At 37.9% G+C, this 20518-nt stretch overlaps 1 protein-coding gene across 3 annotated transcripts in view; it reads right to left on the bottom strand.

Moving 5' to 3' along the window:
• Window positions 1-4268: 4268 nt before the first annotated feature.
• KCNQ3 (potassium voltage-gated channel subfamily Q member 3) overlaps window positions 4269-20518 on the bottom strand; it is a 190024-nt gene continuing 173774 nt past the window's right edge. For all 3 annotated transcript variants that reach the window (XM_015283119.3, XM_015283118.3, XM_015283117.3), the window contains 6 exons: window positions 17669-17856; window positions 16681-16783; window positions 13888-14019; window positions 12571-12669; window positions 11218-11302; window positions 4269-10315 (listed from right to left, as the gene is read on the bottom strand). In XM_015283119.3, the coding sequence (XP_015138605.1) occupies window positions 9578-10315; window positions 11218-11302; window positions 12571-12669; window positions 13888-14019; window positions 16681-16783; window positions 17669-17856 (1345 nt within the window). In that variant the 3' untranslated portion in view covers window positions 4269-9577. The remainder of the gene's footprint in view (window positions 10316-11217; window positions 11303-12570; window positions 12670-13887; window positions 14020-16680; window positions 16784-17668; window positions 17857-20518) is intronic.

Below are 20518 nucleotides of genomic sequence, written 5' to 3' on the forward strand. Positions count from 1 at the left end.
TTACCAGTTGCTCAATATCTCATTAATAAGACTGGAATGAAAGTCCTCTCTGTAACAGCTGACAAAAACAAAAAACAAACAAACAAACAAAAAAACCCAACAGGTATAGCCAAGAAAATGTGTGCACTGGGATCTGTTCCAAACGTTTGATGTTTGGCTATGAGGATAATTTGACTTTCAACAGGTTGTACCTCATGCTGTGTTTTACCCTGGGACCCTGTAATTTTAACTTTGCTCAGCTGCAGAGCAATGCTCAGGTGTCTGGGCAGGGACATTGTTCAGTCCCAGCATGGACTCTTCAGGACAATGCCGTGTTCTCACTCGGAGCATCACTCGGAGCAAGCAGCTTTCTCAGGAGTATAGTCTTTACATGCCATCTTTCTCCAGTGTCTCTTTGTGTGACAGAACTGTGTGCATAGCTAGTATCTCAAAATCCAGAATGAGAACATAAGTCATTTTTAGTGTGCTCTGAGCAATAGAGTATAGATAGATCATTCATGGCAGTTGCCATGTAAATGCATTCGTTTACTGAAGGCTATGCAGAAGTTTCCCACTAACACTAGTTAAATAAATACTGTGAATAAAGCCTGTGATTTACCTGTAAGAGAGAAGACTGGGAAGGAGGGAGAAAGCTGAGTGTTGGTGCTTTATCTCCCCGTGGGCTGAGAATACAGTGTGGAGGCGATGCACCGCTTTTTTCTTGCCTTTTTTTTTAAACAAAGCTCAACAAAATTTCTTTTCATCTGAAGCTACTAATTATTTATTCCTATCACTAAAATGTCTTTCCCATTTAATTTATTTAGAATTGCAAGTGAATTCTGTTCTTTGCAACAGCATTTCTTTAATGTTTTTCATTGAGGTTTTGCTAAAATTAGTACTAGCACCTCAAAAACCTCTGAAAAGAATGATCATCAAACTCTGCAGTCATTCAACTTGAATTATTCCAGTAAGAATGTTTTATATATTTATGTTCAAAGTAGCTAACACTTTAAATAAAAGTGTCTGAGATTCACTTGGTTAAGAAAGCCAAGGTTTGCCTGCACCAAGGACACCCAGAATTGCATCAGCTACAGACAGCTATCACTTGTCCCATGGAAGAAGAATTAATAGGAACCTAGGAGCTGGGTACTACTCCATTCTTCAGCAAAGTCATTGACTTGTTTTGACAAGAAAAGAACAAAGCAGAGGCAGATGAGCTGCCTGAGTGAATACAGCAAAACTTATTTACTGAGATACACTCATTGCATAGTCATGAAAAGAACAAAGATATTGCAGTCATTTTTTCTGCAAAGCAAATGTTCCAGCATAAATGTTTATCCAGAAAAGCAGTGAGCACAATCACTGTTGCACAAAATTCACAGCTCCAGTTCGTAAAGAAAAATGGGAGCTACAGGGAATATACTGAATCTCAAAAGAGTTAATTTCTGGTGGGCACTGACGGTATTGTTTCTTTCTTTGCATGGTATATATATCCCATGAGATTGTTAATGACCCACACAGTACCTTGCACAGCTCCTCTGGGGCTTCCAAAGAATACAGTGAACACTTTATGTTTGTAAACCTCTAGACTCCTAAGGCTTTGATTAGATACAGAGAATTTACAGCAGTCCAGGACTTAGAATAGATTTAATCATTTACCCTGTGTTGTTATTTCTGATATAATATGTGTCAGACACACAGCTGGTCCCTGCAAACCTACCAAAACATTCACAGCACAACTTACATTGCTTTATGTTTTGTAAGCCTTCATCTATGTTCTGCTAACAATCAGCATATGATGCAAGGAAGAGGAGAGAAGCTGTGGAGCTGTCCTGATCCCAGTGGACTATCAGCTACCAGGGCCATCTGTCTGAAAATCCTATTGCAGAGCAACTTCATCAATGGCAGTCTCGCTCTCTTGCTGGTCAGTGCCACGAGACTTGGCTGCCATGACTCCTTCCCTTCTCTGTGATCCAGTAGGATGCTCAGTGTCACCCATGAGCCATTTTTTAATGAGCTCATTTTCAAGTCTATGAAAATTGTGGTGAAATATAAGCTCCCTGGTAAGTGTCCTGAGAAGAAAGGGAAGGATGCACTCAGTGCAGGATGCACTTGGAGAAGTGGAAAAACCACCATTCCTGACACCATTACTTGGACTGTACTGGATTCGTCAGTACTTACCCTTTCTAAATCATTAAGGAGTCTTGGCCTCACTCTGCCCAGCCATAGGACAATTATACATAATCACAGCATTCCAGTGTATATCTAATCAGAGCCTGAAGAAGTAGAAAGCTCCCTGGATATAAACAGGGCTCTCTCAGAAGATGGATATCATATCTTGTTCCCATTTTAAGAATTCATTTTTTAGAAAATCAGTACTAAGGTCTAAGCAAAATCCAGTGATTTGGCAAGCTTGTGCATTTGGGTGACTGCCAAGGGGAAATTTTATTTCAGTGTATTTGTTCAGGTGAATAAAAGAGGAGTGGTGCTCCTTTTAGGTCTATGAAATACCCATTTAAATGTCATTGCTGTTGCTGCTTTGTTCTGCAGAAAAATTCTCCTGCATTCAGTTCAAACTGAATCCTTCATTGCTAAGTAATGTTAATGCGCGGCACCACTGGCTATAAGGGGACGTGAATACACTTGAAATACCTTTGTATTTGCCTTGAGAGAAATGCATAGAATAAAGAAAAGGCTAGTCTTGTACTTTTTCATTGTGGATAACCGAAGAGATTCACAACACCTCTGATAGGTTCATTTAAAAAAAAAACAAAACTGTTGTCAAACTTCAGAAAATCTGATGGAACTCATCCATAAGAGACTGGCACTGATCCTATTTAATCTTTTTTAAAAACAAACAAACCAAAAAAGCTGAACAAAACCAAAACAATTAGATGCCGTGGTATTTCAGGATTTTATGAGTTTTACTCAGTTTACAGGGATGTAGAAGTCAGATTAGAAATGGAATTAAATGCTGAATATATTTTTACATACCACAAAAATTAAAGAAATATTTTTAGGCTGCATTTCAATTTTTAAGCAGAGCTTGTTGAAAACCATGATGCTGAAGAAACTTAAAATTATCCCAGTGAGTCCAGTTGCATTTCTGGAAAGAGGTTATGTTCACAGAATCATAGAATTGTTTGAGTTGGAAAGAATCCCTAAAGGTTATCTGATCCAACTCCTCTGCAGTGAATGGGGACACCTACAGCTAGAGCAGGTTGCTCAGGGCCCCATCCAACCTGACCTTGACTGTCTCCAGGAACATCTACCACCTCTCTAAGCAGTGCTTCACCACTCTTATCATACAAAGCATTTTTTTTCTTATAGCCAACCTCAATCTCCCCTCTTTTAGTTTGAAACCATTTCCCCTTTTCCCATCACAACAAACCCTTCTAAAATGTCTGTCCGCTTCTTTCTTGCAGCCTCCTTTAGATACTGAAAGGTTGCCATCCGGCCTCCCCAGAGCCTTCTCTTCTCCAGCTTGAACAGCCCTGGCCTCTTTGTTGTTTCATGTTGTTTCACGTGCTCTGTCTTGTTCAGGACATTTACCCTTCGGCCCTCTCACTAACCTGATAGGATGTAATTGATCTTACCTCTTTCAGCTATCTGAAAGGTATGTGTTGTCCAGTTGGTCATTTTGAACTCTGTAGCTAAGAAAGATATCACATCTGAAAGAGGCAATCAGGTTCATTTGTAACAGGATGGACCAAGACATCCCCTGGAAAACACTGTTTTCCCTCCACTCATTGCAAAAAGAGTCTAACAAGAATAAAAACTTGCATCTTCAACTGCACGTTGAACTGTAACATGAGCGTGAAGCCCAGACCACAGAGAAAAGCAGCAACAAGAACAGGGACAGAGTTCAGGAGAGTGAACAGCCCACCCAGTGCTGCACCCAGCTGTTAAATTCCCTGCCCAGCATACAGAGAGCGGCTTTGTATCATTACTAATTTCTCTATGTACTTTGTGTGCAACTTCATTGTGTTTTAGCACATTAATGCTTTTCATGTGAATGCATTTTCCATAGTTTTCATTTTCCCACACTTCTGTGAACAAATGCATACAAGATGCATGGCCACTAAACAAAGGAAGCCACAAATAATGTGATCTACCATGCAGTGTATTTTAACAGGACTAAGTGTAGAAACAAAATAAAACATATTTTTTGCTTTTCCGTGCAGTTGTGCATGGAAGGCCTTATGCCAATGTCTTATCTCACTGAACATTTGACAGAGTTTTCACTGAACGGGTGTTTTAAATGAAAGAAAAAAAGATATTCCACACTGTAATTGAAATTTCTATTTATTAATAAGTGGTGCAGTTTTTAAAGACGGAACATAAAAAATCAGTTAAGAAGTATTGTTTGCATAATATATTGAAATAAACATATTAAAGTTGTTCAAATATTGGACAGTGCCAGAATATAAATTACACATACAGTTTAAAAATTACAATAAATAATATTATAAAGAGCACTAAAGGCCACTTGTATAAAAGTTGTGTTCCCTTGTCAGCCAGAATCTGAAAAGCATCTTTGTAGCATGGAGAAAATTTCAGTGAGCAAGGCACAAATACTAGTAATAATAAGATGCCATAACTAGAAAACAAAATGCAGTTGGCTATGTAACCTTCAGTCTCAGAATATTCTCAGGATGGAGATAGGATCCCGCTTCCAGGATTTTGCTTCACTTCACTTCAGACAGAAGCTGCTAAATGCTGAATTGGGAAGGATCAAATATTACAGCCTAAATAATCATAAGCAATAGGGATATCCAGGGTCTTAATTCTCATAGTGCCCAACTGCAGACACTTGAAAATGGCCTTTTTCTGCTCCCACACCTCTGAAAATAGTCTTCAAAAGGCAACACCCACATTCAGTTGAGTTTCTCAAAAAATGATACCATTCCATACTCGTGAGGCACTGCAGAAAATTTAGGTTTGCTCTTGGCACCTCAAGCTTAATGGAGGAGGCTGTGGGGTGCAAGGAATTAAGATCCAGCTCTTTCTCACATGTTTTTTTCTGAGTGGGACAAATCCAGTTCCTGAAATGCCTGGGCCCCCAGCAGGGCTGAATTTGCTCCCTTAACTGCATTTTCTGATCACTTTAGGCTCTGATCCTGCAAACTGATTGGATCGTGATGCTTGCCTGAAGGCCATGAGTCAGCAGCCCCGCTATGTGTGGTTCACTGCGAATTATTTTGCAGCCTTGCTGGGCCACAATATGAAGCAGAAAAATATAAAACTGTTTCCATTCTGAAACTTAACAATGCAGCAAAGTTAGAGATAAGAACAGAACAAATATATCCAAAGTCAGTTTAGGGACAGATCCTATCAATCTCTCCATGTGCTTAATTCATATATGTTTTGACAGGAGCCAAACCAATCAATCCAGTGCAGGGAAAAGCCAAGGACAGCAACCATTACCTGACTAGATTTTTTTCTGAAAGGATTTACTTCCTAAATGAAGCATAAAATACTTCTACAACTATGTACTCAGACTAGCCATTCATTGCTGCAATAATTAAATGTTCTTGGTTTGAATCTAAACTGAGGAAAATTGATTGATGATAATGCAACAAAGAGAGGTACTCAATATAAACATATGTACTTCTTCAAAAACTTAGAGATAAACTTTAGAGTGACAGAAAAATCAGTGTAAAAACACAGCTAAAAAAACTATTCCCCAATCAATGTTTTCACAAGGAAATTCACAAATAAAGGCAGATTAGGACCTCATGCTGGCCCTGTGCATCAGTTTGAGCAGGTTTCTAAGTGACTTCAAGGAGAGCAGAGGAAAATCCCATACTTTCTAATTAAGAAAAACATTTTGAGGCCTGTAGTCTTTAATGCTAACTATATGGAATGATGATGGAAAGATATGAGTCGAATAAAACTAATATCTGTTAAACTGAAATGTCACATGCTAATGAAAGATAGATAGAAAAAATGTCAATTATTATTCACATTTACTCCTAATATGAAAAGCAACATGAACTCACAGGCCACTCTCACTTGAAATTGTGAATGTTTTCTTTTTTTTTTTTTTTTGTGGTAAACCTACTTTAAAATGCAGGCCCTGACCTTCTAAATGTGGGCAGGGCCAACATCACAGATGCTATATTATGCAGTGCCCAGTGTCTGTGGCAGACACACAAATGGCGTGCCTTGGTTGATGCATTCCCTGGACTCAAACTGAAGTGCAGTCTGATGAAGCTCTTGTGCACATCCCAGATATGAGATGATCACCAGGTTTCACCTTGCTGGTGACATCTGGACACATTTATGTTGCCAACACTGAGAGCAGAATGAGTGCTCACCCTATTTTTAATCCAGATGATGCAGGAGGACAGAGCTGCTGAGCAGAACACCCTTCTGAAATGACCAGTGGCTGATTTCAATGGAAATTAATTCACTGGGTAAAAAATAATAGGTTTGCCAGAACTTCCTTGGCTCTCCCCCGGTATCTCTTCTAGAGAATTCAGAGATGTCTGCTGCACAGGGCATTGCTGAGCTTGCCATTAGGACCTTCTAAAAGGACTTAACTGGCAACTTAACATGTCATTAAATATTTCATGAGGTAACTACAGACACCTGACCCTGTGTTTTTAATCTACATATGGTAAACTGGTGCTTACAACCCACAGCAAGTGCTTGAAGGTAGTTCAGCTGCTATGCATACAGAATGTAGCACAGCCCAAATCCAGCTTTCCCTGGGGCTGCAGTTTACTATGCAGATAAGACTGATCCAAGCATCTGCCATTGCTTGGATTCTCTCCTGAAATGAATACACCTTTACAATGAGTTGATTTATGGATTTTCAGCCAGACTTAATACTGAGAAAAGATTACCTTTGTATGAACTGGCATGAGAGAGATTAGAAACCTGAACTGAAGAATTGGAGGCGAATCGGGCAGAGAAGTATGTAACAGCATATTTATGCATAACTGCTTAACAAAGACATTCACCAAAAAAATAAAATAAAATAAAATAAAATCTCAAATTGCCCTTGCTTGTGGGCTGCCTTGATTTTTGATTGCTCAGATCTATAAAACATTTTAAGTAGTGCCAATCTCCACTGAAATCAGTAGGAATCCCAGCGCTTGATACACTAGAAAAGCAAAGCAACCTTGGAAGAAGTCTAGAAATATTAAGATAAGTTTTCATTCTTTTTCAGTCATCACAGGTGGGTCACTGATAAATACTATTGTATTGAAAAGGCTGCTGTAGATACAATATAGCTGTTTCCAAGAGTCATTGATAGTCAAATAATTTTTCTGAATGTTCCAAATTACAATGAATCACAATTTCACAGTTAGTTTTATTCTCATTGATTTTAGCCATGAAACTGCAACAGAGACTGTCTTTCAGATGAACAGCTACTTTGTCAAGTAAGTAACTACTAAAATTGTACCTCATTATTGGCCTCAGATCAGCTTCATGGACTCAGCTCAGTCTTCAAAGGCTGTAATTGGTGTGATCTATTTACACAAGTAATTACAAGAATTTCTTCTCCCTGAAGATCTGGCCAAGAAGACTGTATCATGATTTTAGCTGATGAAGCAGATGAAATATTAGAGTAAGAAGATCCTAATTCTTTAGGTAGCTCTTAAATAAACAATGAAGATGAAGACAATGCCTATATCCGGAACAGAATAGAAGTTCCCCAGATGGAATGATTATCATGAGATGTCAACAACACTGAAGAATCAACAAACATAGAGTTGCTGACAAAGTGGGCAAAACCCAACAAGGTATCCTCCACTGGAGTACGGTCTGTCCAGGCCTGTACAATCCTCATACAATAGAATACCTGTAGGATATCTCCTCTTGTCCTCTAATTGCAAGTGTCAACAATGCTTAGCTATACAGCCATGACAGAAAATTCACTTTCTAACACCCTCCCTAGTCATCTCCTTATGCCTTCATTGGTGGTAGAGCCATTAGATGTCTGGAGAGGCAGAAGTCATTCTTAACAGGAGGTGGACAGGAACTATGACAGAAGCTGCACCTTGGATGATGGGGGAGGTGAGATCTTCATCCACTGACTGTGGGTGTCTGTGACATGTTTACATCACAGCAAATCACCTTCTGCTCACTTTGAAGTCAGTAGAAAGTTGGTCATTGTAGATAACTGAGTTAAAGGTGCAATTAATTTCATAACAAAGAGGTGCAAGCTTTGGTTCTTGTACCCTGTGCTCACTGACTGTACAGATTAGTTTTCCACCTGCTGTAAAGAGTGCATAGCAATTGAAATTGATATCAAATGGATGCTATTTCATGGACACTTGGACTGAGATTCTGCATAGGATATTTGGATAGGCTGTGGTGGTGAGATGTCAGATTCATTTCTGCCCTGTGCTCAGTTTTTCCCACTCTCTTTCAACACAGTTTCCAATTTCCACAGAAATTGTTTAGCTGAGGCCTAAGGAATAAACTTATACCTCTGTTGCTCAGGGACAGGTATTTATTTATTTGTACATTAAGTTAAATATGACTGCCATACATGGATTTGCAGCTGTCCATTTCAAAAAGAAACTGTAAGCCAGATACGCAGTTTCCTGCACTGTGGAGCTCCCAGGGAACAGAAAAATGTTACTCTGCAGATCTGAGAAGCTTAAAGCACTTCACAAATATTAATGAATTGAGCCTCACAACCTGTATTTATGTAACTACAACTCCAAATTATCACACAGGGAAACTGAACAACATTTATATTATGGAACTTAACACTGCATAACTCAGTAGAAGAGTGGAGAGTAGAAACCTGAGCTTCTCTGCAATTAACAACTTTTTTTTTTTTTTTTTTTTTTTTGAACAGAGTGAAACCTTGGCCCTGTAAGAAACAAACAGACTTAGGAAAAGTTTTTCTACAAAATAGGATTGTAATCATATTTCCAGCAATTTTATAATCACTGGTGGTAATTTTCAAAGTAGTTTGAGGAATTTATGCAGTAATTAAATATCGAAAACTGATCTTAGTAGGTGGCTTTCATCATTTTTAATTCTACCCCTAATTTCAATTTTGCATTGTATTTCATAATAGATCACATGAGAAACATTTAGTTTACAAAACTATTTCAGTAAGGTCATTTACTTTGACAGCTTTTTCCCTGCTTGAATTGAAGAATGCTTTTGGCTAGATTGGATAGAGATTGATTTACTTAGATTGGATAATGGATTCAGTTTTTTTTATTTCCACAAATGATAGTGCTCCTGAAATTAATTTGACTTTGCTGCTCTGTTTACAAAGTGTAGCAAGGACCATATCTTGGCTGTTACCAATCCACCATTGTTGGCTGTACTGAAGAATATCAGATAGATATGTATCATAGAAGAAATCAGCTGTACCATTTATATAGGGTAAAGTCATGCAAACCATGCTCAAAACTAAGCTCCTTAGTTTTGGTAGCATGAAAAAAACTGCATTAGTAAATTGTATGAAATGGTGCAGAATGACTACCACTAATATCACATGCATCTTATGCAGCCATTGGTGTTTTGAACTAGTAAGCTTTGGGTGCAGAGTAAGTGAGATATACAAAGTATGCTTACATTACACGGAGAAGTCAGCCAGTGACTACCCCCCCACGCACTTTTAAACTGGCTTATTTGAAGGGGTCCATATTGAATCTGAAATCCCATCCCCCGTTGAAGACAAAGGCATGGAGCCACTTGGTGTAAAAGGGTCGGTGTCTGTGTCTGTTTCCCCCTCTGCTAGGTAGCGTTTCTCTCTCATCCACGCACATCCCCCATTGGGGCCAAATGGGAAATCATCTCTGTCTTGGGAGATACTGAAGCCACTCGGGGAGCGCTCAAGTTCTTCATGGTTGACGGAGAGAAGGGACAATGGGGTATCGCTGTCTCTTGTCAAGCTCCTTCTCTGCCTTGGAGACACTTTATCTGAGTAAGGGCTTTGCATGTCTCCTTGGGAATGGTAGCTAACCTGGGAGTCCATTAATGTAAATATAGGCAGAACTGTTGGCCTTTCTGCATATGAAGCTGAGGAAGGGGTGGCTTGCAGTTTGCCAGAGTTTTGCCCACCTGTTGATAAAGGCTGTGAATGAGTCATGTGACCATGTGCTGAAAAACCATAAGGACTGACTTTGTTGACCGGAACTTGCTGGAAGTTGTAAGGAGTTTCATGAGTACACTGATCAGTGTATTTGTAGATTATTGTTTTTAATTCAGAATACTTGTTTTCTTCTCTCTTTTCCTTTGCAGGAGAAGCAGTTTCTTTCAACGGACTTATCTCAGCAACTTGTATTTGCAGCTGTTCCATATGATGCATATGCATATCAACAAGAAAATCCAATTTCTTCCCCATGTCATTTACCTGAAAAATACCAGTTTTATCATATCATTTCAAGTCAATTGTTCAGTGAAACAGCCACTGCTTCCATAGGTGCCCTGCCCCCCACTGTGTTGCCATCTTTATTGGTCATGAAGGCAACTATAAATAATCATGACTTCCTCTTGGAAGTTGTACTGTAGTGGATGCCAGTTCATCCACTAATTGCCTCAAATTAAGATCAGTCACTATGAACTGTGTCAAATATATATATATGTGTTTTTTAGCATTGCTGCATATTTGGCAATCCTCTATTCAATTTACAGCATTATGACCAAAGTCTTGATATTATACAATAAAAAGATATTACCAAAATGCAACAGATGAAGTTACCTTTGCATACAAATCTACTAACTCTTAACAGTCCCACAACATCAGGGTTACATACCAGTACTAATTTCCTGTGTCTTTGATAGTATGTTGTGCCTGACTGTTTGTACGTTCTATGACTGTTTCCATGATAGTAACTGACATGAGTCAGTGCCACTTGGCTCCATCTTAGTTATTTTAAAAAGAGTGCTGTTAAGCAAGAGGCTAGAATGCATAAAGAGGGCTCAAAATACCTGTGTAAGCAATCTTTTCAAGTGCCAAATCCTCCAAAAGAAGGGTGTAGTCTTGACAAAACACCGTGGATAGATTGGAGTTTAGAGGTGTGAAAAAGTCCCACCTAAACCTTATTGTTATGGTCTGCCACCATACATAATTATATTCATTCAACGGGTCTCAAAATGCATGCTTCCTATGTAATTAACACATAATTCTGTGATCATTAGTGCAAGACCTGTATGATTCTTGATCTTCAACAGTACAAATCTGCATAGGTCAGACAAAGAATCACATAGAATTCATATCAACTTATTCTCCATCATGGTTGTGAAATTACATACCTGTCGTTCAACTTTAACAAATTTGCCCATCATACTTTGGTCTTCAGTATCTACTGTAGATGCTTTGGCTACATATGGATCATTTCTATAAAGAATTAATATCTCCGTTAGCATTCTATTTTTCTTTGCACCACAGTGAGTATTTTATATAAGAAAACTTAAATGTCATCTTGGTGGTATATTAATATACCTTCCTGGAGCCCCACTTAAGAAAAGATTGGACAAACAGGATAAAAAGATCACTGTATACAATTTCAATGAATTTCTAAAGAATGAAATCCTGATCTTGAGATTAAAATTACATTGTTTTCAATATCAAGATAGAGATCACGGCAAAACAAATGCAAACCAAAAAAGCTCAGAATGGAAATGAAATTACTTTCAGACTTGGTGGAATAATTCTAGATTTGTGAAAAATGTTGAGGTAGTAGATAAAAGGGCTACAAATGTAATACAGCACTATTTTGAAATCTAATTCTTTCCAATTATTGTGTTTAAAGGTTGGGTTACCACGGACAGGGCTCATGCAAATTTTGCAATCTGCTTTGTTTCCCAAATGAACATTGCCTCTTCCATATATGTAGGGCTCTGTCTTTGTATTTACGTATTTTCAGATTTTTTACTGTGTGGGATAAACCAGATAAAGCCAAGTTAATTTATTTTCCGTAAGATTACTTTTGTCTTGAGAAACTGTGACAGCTTTGGGGACAGATTGTTGATAGTTTTCTGTGGTACTTCATGGGTATTTAGTGACAGATTGATAGATGCAAATAACAGAAAAAAGTGTCATTTATTATAGAATTATTGTTACCAGGATCACTGCAGTACAATAGTATGCTGTAACTTTCACACCCAGAAACCTGTTCTTGCAATTCATTTTCAGTAACTCCTTCGAATCATTGATTTAAAAGCAGAATTACTGAAATTCTGTGCTTGCCTTTTGGTGGGGATTATAATAAAACTTTTTTTTCACTTCAAGACGATAATTGGCTTACCTTAAAACTACGGGCAATTTTTAAAAAGTTTTTAACTGGTCTCACTCATTGAGTGCTAAAAATTCAGTACTTCAGCAATTGTATGTTCATATTTCATATAAAATCACATTTACAAAACACATAGAAGCTGAGTCAGACAATTAAGAAGCCAGTAAGATTAGATTTCCATTATACGTTGTTCTAAGGGAAGCTAGTCTTGTTCTGGTACAACATTCACACTTAAGTATCTTGTAGCAACATAGCTTAGTATCATTAATATAACAACGTTCTAGATGTATGAATGAAGTGCATGCTTTTTGGTATGAGTGAACATTATATTCTTGTTTTGGTCTGTGCAAAATACTAAGAATAATTTCACCTGGGAGACTGTTGTGAAGGGTAAGAAAAAGCTCCACCCTTTTGGGATTTCTTATGCTTGGGAGTAGATGGCGGTCCAGGTGTAAAAATCATATCTACTCTGAAAAAAAAAGAAAAGTGCAACTGCATAAGACCACCTCTAAATGCTAACATAGCATGTTAGAACATGATAGAAACTACTATGCATCTCTGCAGCATGCAGTAGCAAAGACTCAAAAAGGAGTTTTGAAAGTAGAGGTTAAAAATGTTGAGACAAAACTTGAAAAAGCAAACTAGATATTTCCTAGGCACTCAAGTACTGCTGGCCTATCAGTCAATGCCCCATCAAACTCCTTTGGCATCTAATTATTCTTAGACACAATGAGCTGTACTCGCCCAGTCTTGTCTGAAAATAGTGAATGGAGATTTAGTCAACTCAGAGGTGAAAGTTCTGGGGAGAGTAAGGAATATTCATCTGACCAAATCTGGTTTAAGGGGGAATGAGCTGTGTCACAAACACCACTATTTACATTGACTAGCTCTCCATTAACTATGAGAGAATCCCACATGACTTGACCTCGTAACTGGTGTCTCTTTACACTGCTGAGCAGAACACCATAGAGCTGAGGCTGTGCCGTGATTCTTGCCTGGGCTCATGAGGGATGAGTCTTCACCCCACAGATCTCTGACGAAAATACTATGTGAGACAGGCATAATCACATCAGTACCTCTGCAAATACCAGCAGTTAAGCATCTGGGAGAGATCCCCTGCTGCTGAAAATCATGCAGCAGCTCAGTCTAAGTTGTCTAAGTTAGAGAAATGACCTCCAGCACAGGGCATGTAGACCATGCTGCAGACAGATTTCTGACATCATGAGCTCCCCTCAACTTTCTGAGCTCAAAAACTATTTTCATTTACATCAATTTACACTTGAAGAGATTTAAAACCTTTTGTGTTAATGTGTTTTTCACTTGTATTAGATGTTCCACTGTGCACAGTTCAACAGATAAACCAGCCCAAAGGAAAGCTCTGTGTAATGCAACTATAGCTTGTACTGATCATCTGCAAAAAGGGGAGAAGGGAAAATTTCACTATAAACAAGTGAGACAACAGTCAAGAAAATTTTTGATTACTGTGTTCTACATGTGAGCCAGTGCTCTCTTCTGCTGCAGCTACTCCAGCTAGCTGCTCACTCACCTTTACTTTTTGGGGAAGAGGCTTTCTGATAAATAAGCTACACTGTGCAGAGACAGCTTCTGAGTGGCCTTGTACACATACAGATCAACTACACTTTTTCCAGACAGTTCTACGTTTTCCCCACTTCCCAGAGATTCTTACCTTGCCTGAAGATACTTTATTCTGGAAAGCATATCAAGATGCCCTGCTGAGTATTGCTCTATCACATCCTTTACATCGTAAGGCCTCAAAGTCTCCTTGAATTTTTTTTTATAGAGACGAAACTGTAGTATTCTGTGTAGTAAAAGAAAACATTACTAAGTTTCTGTATAAATTCCAGAATGATCATTTGCATCTTCATTGGATATTTGGTAAAGACTCTGGATGTTAGGAAATCGATCACGTTATTTAAATACAAGACAATAAAACATAAGCAGAGAATGCCGAATGTCATATCGTGTTTAAAAAACCATAGTAGTTCGCTTTTCATAACTAATAGAATAGATTTTCCTTAAAAAAGTTATATGCACAACATGTCTTTTTCAGTATTATCTTCATAACTAGAAATGGTTCAAAGCAATACATTCAGATGGGGAACTCCTTATCAAACATCACAAATAACAGGAGATTTTGAAGCTGAAGGCATGGTTCAACTTAATATGAAACTACTTTACAGTATATATGTAAATAAAAGGAGAAAGTGTTAGAAATACCTGAAGTGTCCTTGAAAGATTATCAGTGTAATATTATTGTTATAGCTGTGGCATAGTTATTATTACGTGGCATCATTATTATTATCAACACTATTAGTAGTAGTAGTAGTATATATCCTAGTAATAGTAGAATCATAGATATAATATGGACCCATGCTGGTAAGAGAGCTTGAAAACTGCTTTACATCCTTTTCTAAAATACTTTCCTGTTTATTCATCTGTTCACACTTGTATCTTGGAAGATTAAACAAATTAGTAATAAACTTAAGAATGAAGTATCATTTAACTTCTTAATCCGTTTTAGGCTTGAAATCTAACTATTTAACTCTGTTGCTTGTAAATCTTTTGAAGTTTGAGATTTCAAAACTTGAAACTTGATTATTGTAGCCAAAATATGTAGGATAACAGCCAAACTGTATTTCCTATTTAAAATAGGAAACACATTCTTAGTGATTTCAGTTTAAATTCTTGCTTATGACTCTTGAAACCCATTCAGAGGTTTTGTCTGCATGTATTACCTTCTATTAACCTTCAAGGTCTGGATAAACTGTATAGGGGTAAAAAAAAAAAAAAAAAAAGGAGGAAAAAAATCTTGGCTTATGATTGAGTTTAAAGGGAAATTACATGAAATCAATTAGATTTGCACAGGATATGGGAGAGGAAGTTTTGCAAAAAATAATAGTGACGTGCCTTATGGAAGTGTACAAAATAGGGCAGATGTAAGGCCTGTGTTTGAAACCAAGCAGGTATCAGGAGGAGAAAAAGGGGGAAATTATAGAGGAAGCAAGGATGGAGAAAATTCCAGCGGGATGGAAGCAGTATGAATTTTTATTTTATTTGTATATATTAGATAAATCAGTTTTGGGTTATTGATAAAAATGATAAAATGAAAATAGGCATCATACTCATACAGAAGAAAATAAAGTATTGAATTCAGAGCACTAAATGGTTATGAAAGTTCTAATGGGGGCAAAATGGACTTACAGACAATTGCATTTTGTGAAAGAAACACCATTTGTCTACTGTTTTCCTTTCTCAGCCATTGCCTGGTTATTAAAAATTAAGTTCACTGTGGAGGTGAAAAAGATGAATCCTATATAGGTCTTCAGCTATAATCTACCAATACAAGTTGTTAATATGATATAGCATCCATAAGTAAAAAATAAAATAAAATAAAGCTTTTCTGAAGTCATGAATTGAGATACTGTAAATGTATGTTCTCTAGTAATGCAGGTCTTACTCTAATCACATCATACAGTGATACCATCAACTGAAAATGTGAAGTAAGATCTTTCATCACTTAGTAATTTACTGGAAGTTATTCTATGTGTAAACCACACTGTAATGGGAGGATGGTGGGTTGACTGAGAGCTTTGGCATGAACTGGGAATACATATAATCATAATCAGTAACAATGGGACACCCATCCCATACACCTGAAATTGATTTATGAGCCCTTCTAGATTTAGAGTATATAATCATCTTCTTTGACTCTTTTAAAAGAACATAGTATTTGGGGCACTCCAGACTTGACATTTTTCAACTAGATGTGGTAACTGCCTGGACCAAGATTTAACAACTACCAAAAAAAAAAAAAAAAAAAAAAAGCAATGAAAGCAGAATATTTTCCTTGAGAAAATTAAGGGGAAAGAGTAAAATAATCTGAGTGTAGAGGTAATAGAGTACCAGTGAACTAATTTTGTGTTTTTGACATGCTAAGCACATTATCAATCCTTACTAGGAATTTTTAGCCTCAGGGAATATTTCATGTGATGCAAAACTAGAAATGACACAAGCTGTGGGCTGAAGACTGATCAAATGGAGATCTCAGCATCTATTAAACCATGACAGACAAAAAAATATACTGCAGGCTCATACAAATATAAATAAAGAATATTTATGTCAGTTGAGGATTTGTTGCTAAACTAAAATTTCAGCTTTACATGAATGTTACAGTAAGTTGAGCAGGATACTGTAATTATATTTTAATGATAAGGTGTATAATATCTTGTTTTATAATAAGTGTTTGTGGATGGTCTTGAAAAAACTGGCCCAATAAATGTTACTGAAAAACATATTCCTTTCTGCATATTTTAAAAGAGGTCTTTGAATAGGATTTGCCTGATGTTTTTCAGTTATCTACAGTTGTCTAGTCTATTGTATTCATAAAAACAAGTATAGCAACAAGAGATTTCCTGAAGCACAAACACTCGAAAACTGTGGAGAGGTTAAAGACATTTACCTGACAGCTCTGATGGCTGTCTTGAATGTGGGAATCATATCTTCCATAAGGAAGTCACTACTGTCTCCTCTCTCTTCTCCCCCAGGTTCTCCCGTTCCTGCATCTGCAAGGTAGGTCAAAAAAAGATGTGTGAACATCTGACAACACAAGTGTAATTTAGTAAAAAAACATCTTTTGCAGGTTTCTCTTACTCTAGTCAGCTCTTGAAAGAGATTTCATAATCCTGCTGGGATAGAACTTCTATAGAAGATACAGGCCAAATATTCCCATTTCTACATCTCTGTTCGCATGTAATTTCAGGGGAAGGATAATCAAGTCCCCAGAGAAGTCCCCAAACTATACCCATGGTTTTATGGTGCTGAGGCCAGCTGGCACAATAAAGGAGAAACTGCCATTGAGAAAAATTGCAACACAACAGACAACAGCAGAAAAATGTGCTGAGGGAAGCTGAGGAAAAATATCCTGTCTTGTTGCACAGACACCCATAAATGGAAATGCTAGGGGGCAGCTTTCCTAGGGAGAGTGGGAGGGAAAGAGCAATTCACTCTATAAAACAAGGTTTAAAGGGTTTGCAATGAGTAGATATGTATGGGATAGCTGGTCACAGGTTTGGATGCAGTCCAGCTGGGAGCTACCTTAGCATATAATCCCTGCTAATAAGCAGAGCCATGATTGCAAGTGCTTTTTGGGGGATACAGATTCACTGCCCAGTGTGCCCTATTGTCCCAGTTCAAGTAGGTTGATTACATCACTGGCAAAGTCCAATATCAATTGCTGTTTTTTGGAGGGTCATTGCCTTATCTCAAGCACTGTGTTGCCTGGACACCAGCATTTGTTTCCTGGAGCTTCCCCAAATGTGCCACATAAAACCAGGAGATGGTAATGCTTGTTCCAGAAAGTTGCAAACCTTGAACAGAAGATGCAGAGGAAGAAAGTAAAATGGGGAGAAAAGGGGATGGATAGAAAGAAATCAACACAGATGGGCTACCTTCTGAGCTTTGCCAAAAAGCGTACGCTTTCATTCGGAATGCAGTGCGAAAACGCTCCTTATTATTCAAGACAACATTCTTAGGCTCTTTTGAAGGACTTTCTTCAATGGCATCTACATTCAGAGGGGTAAATAGCTTTCCTTTAGTATTGGTACCACGAACCCGATCCAAGAGACCCAGCTTTTGGCTACAAAATAAGCAAAAGTAATCATTTTCCTCCTTTGTACACTTTAAACTTGTTTTCATGATGATTTAAATATAGAAGAGGCTAAATAAATATTTTATACACAAGGACACTGCTGGGGCTACCATAATACACCAATGTCTTTGCAAGCAACAGCAAAGCTCCACATATAATTAACTGGATTTAAGAGTATTTTTTTATTGTATCAGTGTTGAAAATGTTACCAGAGGGTCTTACTATCTTCTTTATGTAATGCATCACAATGCTTCAGCTCCAGTACCACATCTGAAGCATCAGATTTTTTATTAAGGAGAAAACATTACTCAGGCAGTTATATTATCTAAAGGCAAGGGTGCTTGGCCTTCCCTCATCAGTGCTTTCTTGAACTACTGCATCTCCGACAGGCTATTAAATGAATAAGTCATGTGCATAGTCAAGAGGAGGAGAAAGGTCAAATGTGCTGTGAACCAAATAAATTGTCAGCAGGACACTGGAAAGGCATTGCCAAGCAATTCCTTGCTACATGGTAGGGCAGGTCACCCAGCTCTCTCTATTTAATCTCTTATTATTCTAGAAATTTAAGTGTTCTATTCAAATTGTAGTAAAATGACTTATTTTGTTGCTCTGATGATCCCTTGTACTGTCCTTTTTCCGAATAATGTACCAGACATTATCACATCAGTGACGATGTACAGCTAGAGTTGTATTTACCTGCCATCTTACTGGCATCAGTAACCCTTCCCACAGCCTAAAGACCATAACAGTCTTAAAAGTAATTAGTAATATCACTGAAAATAGCAGAACAAATAATTTGCTAGTTAGCTTATAAGCTTAAATATGCTGTGAACAATATGTAGGCAATAGATGGTACAAAAGTTTGATTTTCTTGTATGTTTTACTGCTAAAAATATATTGTTCTGAACATTTGACAAAAAATGTAAATATGAGACTAAGTCATGAGAAGAAAGCCTGCCCCTTAATCCAGTCCTAAACAGTGCAATGGGCAACAGCTCTGGGAAGAAGTGAATTGGGCACATGTGGCCAAGAGACAGATCTCTACGGAAGAGTAGGGCAAGAGGGTTCAGTGGGGTAGAGAAAAAAACACAGCAGCTGACAGGTTTCTGAGAGACAGGGGGGAGAAGAGCTGAAGGAAAAACTGATGGCCAGGATAAAGAGATTTTATTGGTATTCAGAGAGGTGTCTGTGCACATCGTTCAGCCAAAGCCACTGAACATGCTGATGTGGAAGAGCAAGGATGGAGAGGGTCCACGCTGGAAGGACATAGTGGTCAAAGCTAGTTAGTTACTTGTGTGCAGATGTTGTGAGTGAAGAACCTCGCTCACAGTACTATTTATTCTCTGTTTAAGGAGTTACCATCTTGGTCAGATGGATTTTTTGTGTGTTCTAGCGATATCTTTGGAAGCTGAGGATCTCTGGTATCATCGATACACCTCTATGACAGAAGAACCTATTTCCACCTCAGAGCTCTGCCTGTGGCAATATCCCACCACAGCAGAAGTTTTTGGAATAATCTTAAAATAGCAATTCAATAGATGTAAAGAAACAGAAGCTTTCGTGGGAGTGCTGACTCTAGTAGGAACACTACAACTTACAGCAAAGTTCCTAATTTATTTGAGCACTGGAGGTTACAGTTGCTGCAGGTAGTTTTTTTGGGGGTTTTGGTTTGTTGTTTTTTTTTTTTCAGTATGAATTGCTGGAGCCCTCATCTTTACTAACAGATTCATATTAATAATTCTTTTGACCCAGAAGGGAGAGCTGAACTGGATGATCTCCAGAGAGTCCTTCTAACTCCTGCAATTCTGTGATATAACCTTGTCTCAAAAGACTGAAGTACAAATATTTGTGTAGAAAGTTTCCTCAGACTTTCTGAATTTTATTGTTGACAGTAGTGCAATATTTGTGAATGCAATTTCTGCTGCTTATTCAGATGTGCATATTAAGTATATAGACGTGCAAGTATGGAAGTGGCAAAACCAAGAAGGACTTGCGTGCATATGGAGACGCAGCTAGTCCTAATGTATCAGCAGTGCCAGGCCTGAAGTCAATGATTTGAGGAGATAAAAGCAGAGATCTGAGAGTTAGAACGGTCTTAGTGAATGGCATTAATTACCCAGATTTTGCCCTCATGTAGTTTCCTGAGGAATTAATGGCTTTGGGGGAAGATGTACAAAATACAGACAAATATGCACAGCAAAAAATCATGGAATATTTTTTGGTTTGTAGAAAAGTAATACTACTTGTTGACATCTGTGGCAAATTAGTCAGCACAAAATGTATAGGGTAGTTTCATGTTCAGCCTTAGATATTATTTTAAAAATTAATTCCCAGTGTTTCCTTCTGGGCTGGACTCTAGATCTGATTGATCTGACACAGTGCTCCAAAGGATAAATCAATGGTGAGTATAGGATCTGAACAGGCAGTTTGCTTTCTATTAAGATAAAGAAATCTGTGGTCTCTTTTCTGCATTTCTGTCACTTAATCTGTTTTCTCAGAGGCCATGTCTGAGAGCAGCAGTGCTTAGCAAGACGTGATTTAGCAGAGGGTTGTTAGGGTAGTATGGTTAGGTTGCGGTTGGACTTGATGATCTTTAAGGTCTTTTCCAACCTGAGCAATTCTGTGATTCTCTGATTCTGTGTCTTTGTTC

Source organism: Gallus gallus, chromosome 2 (assembly GCF_016699485.2).
Source record: "Gallus gallus isolate bGalGal1 chromosome 2, bGalGal1.mat.broiler.GRCg7b, whole genome shotgun sequence".
NCBI classification, from domain to species: domain Eukaryota; kingdom Metazoa; phylum Chordata; class Aves; order Galliformes; family Phasianidae; genus Gallus; species Gallus gallus.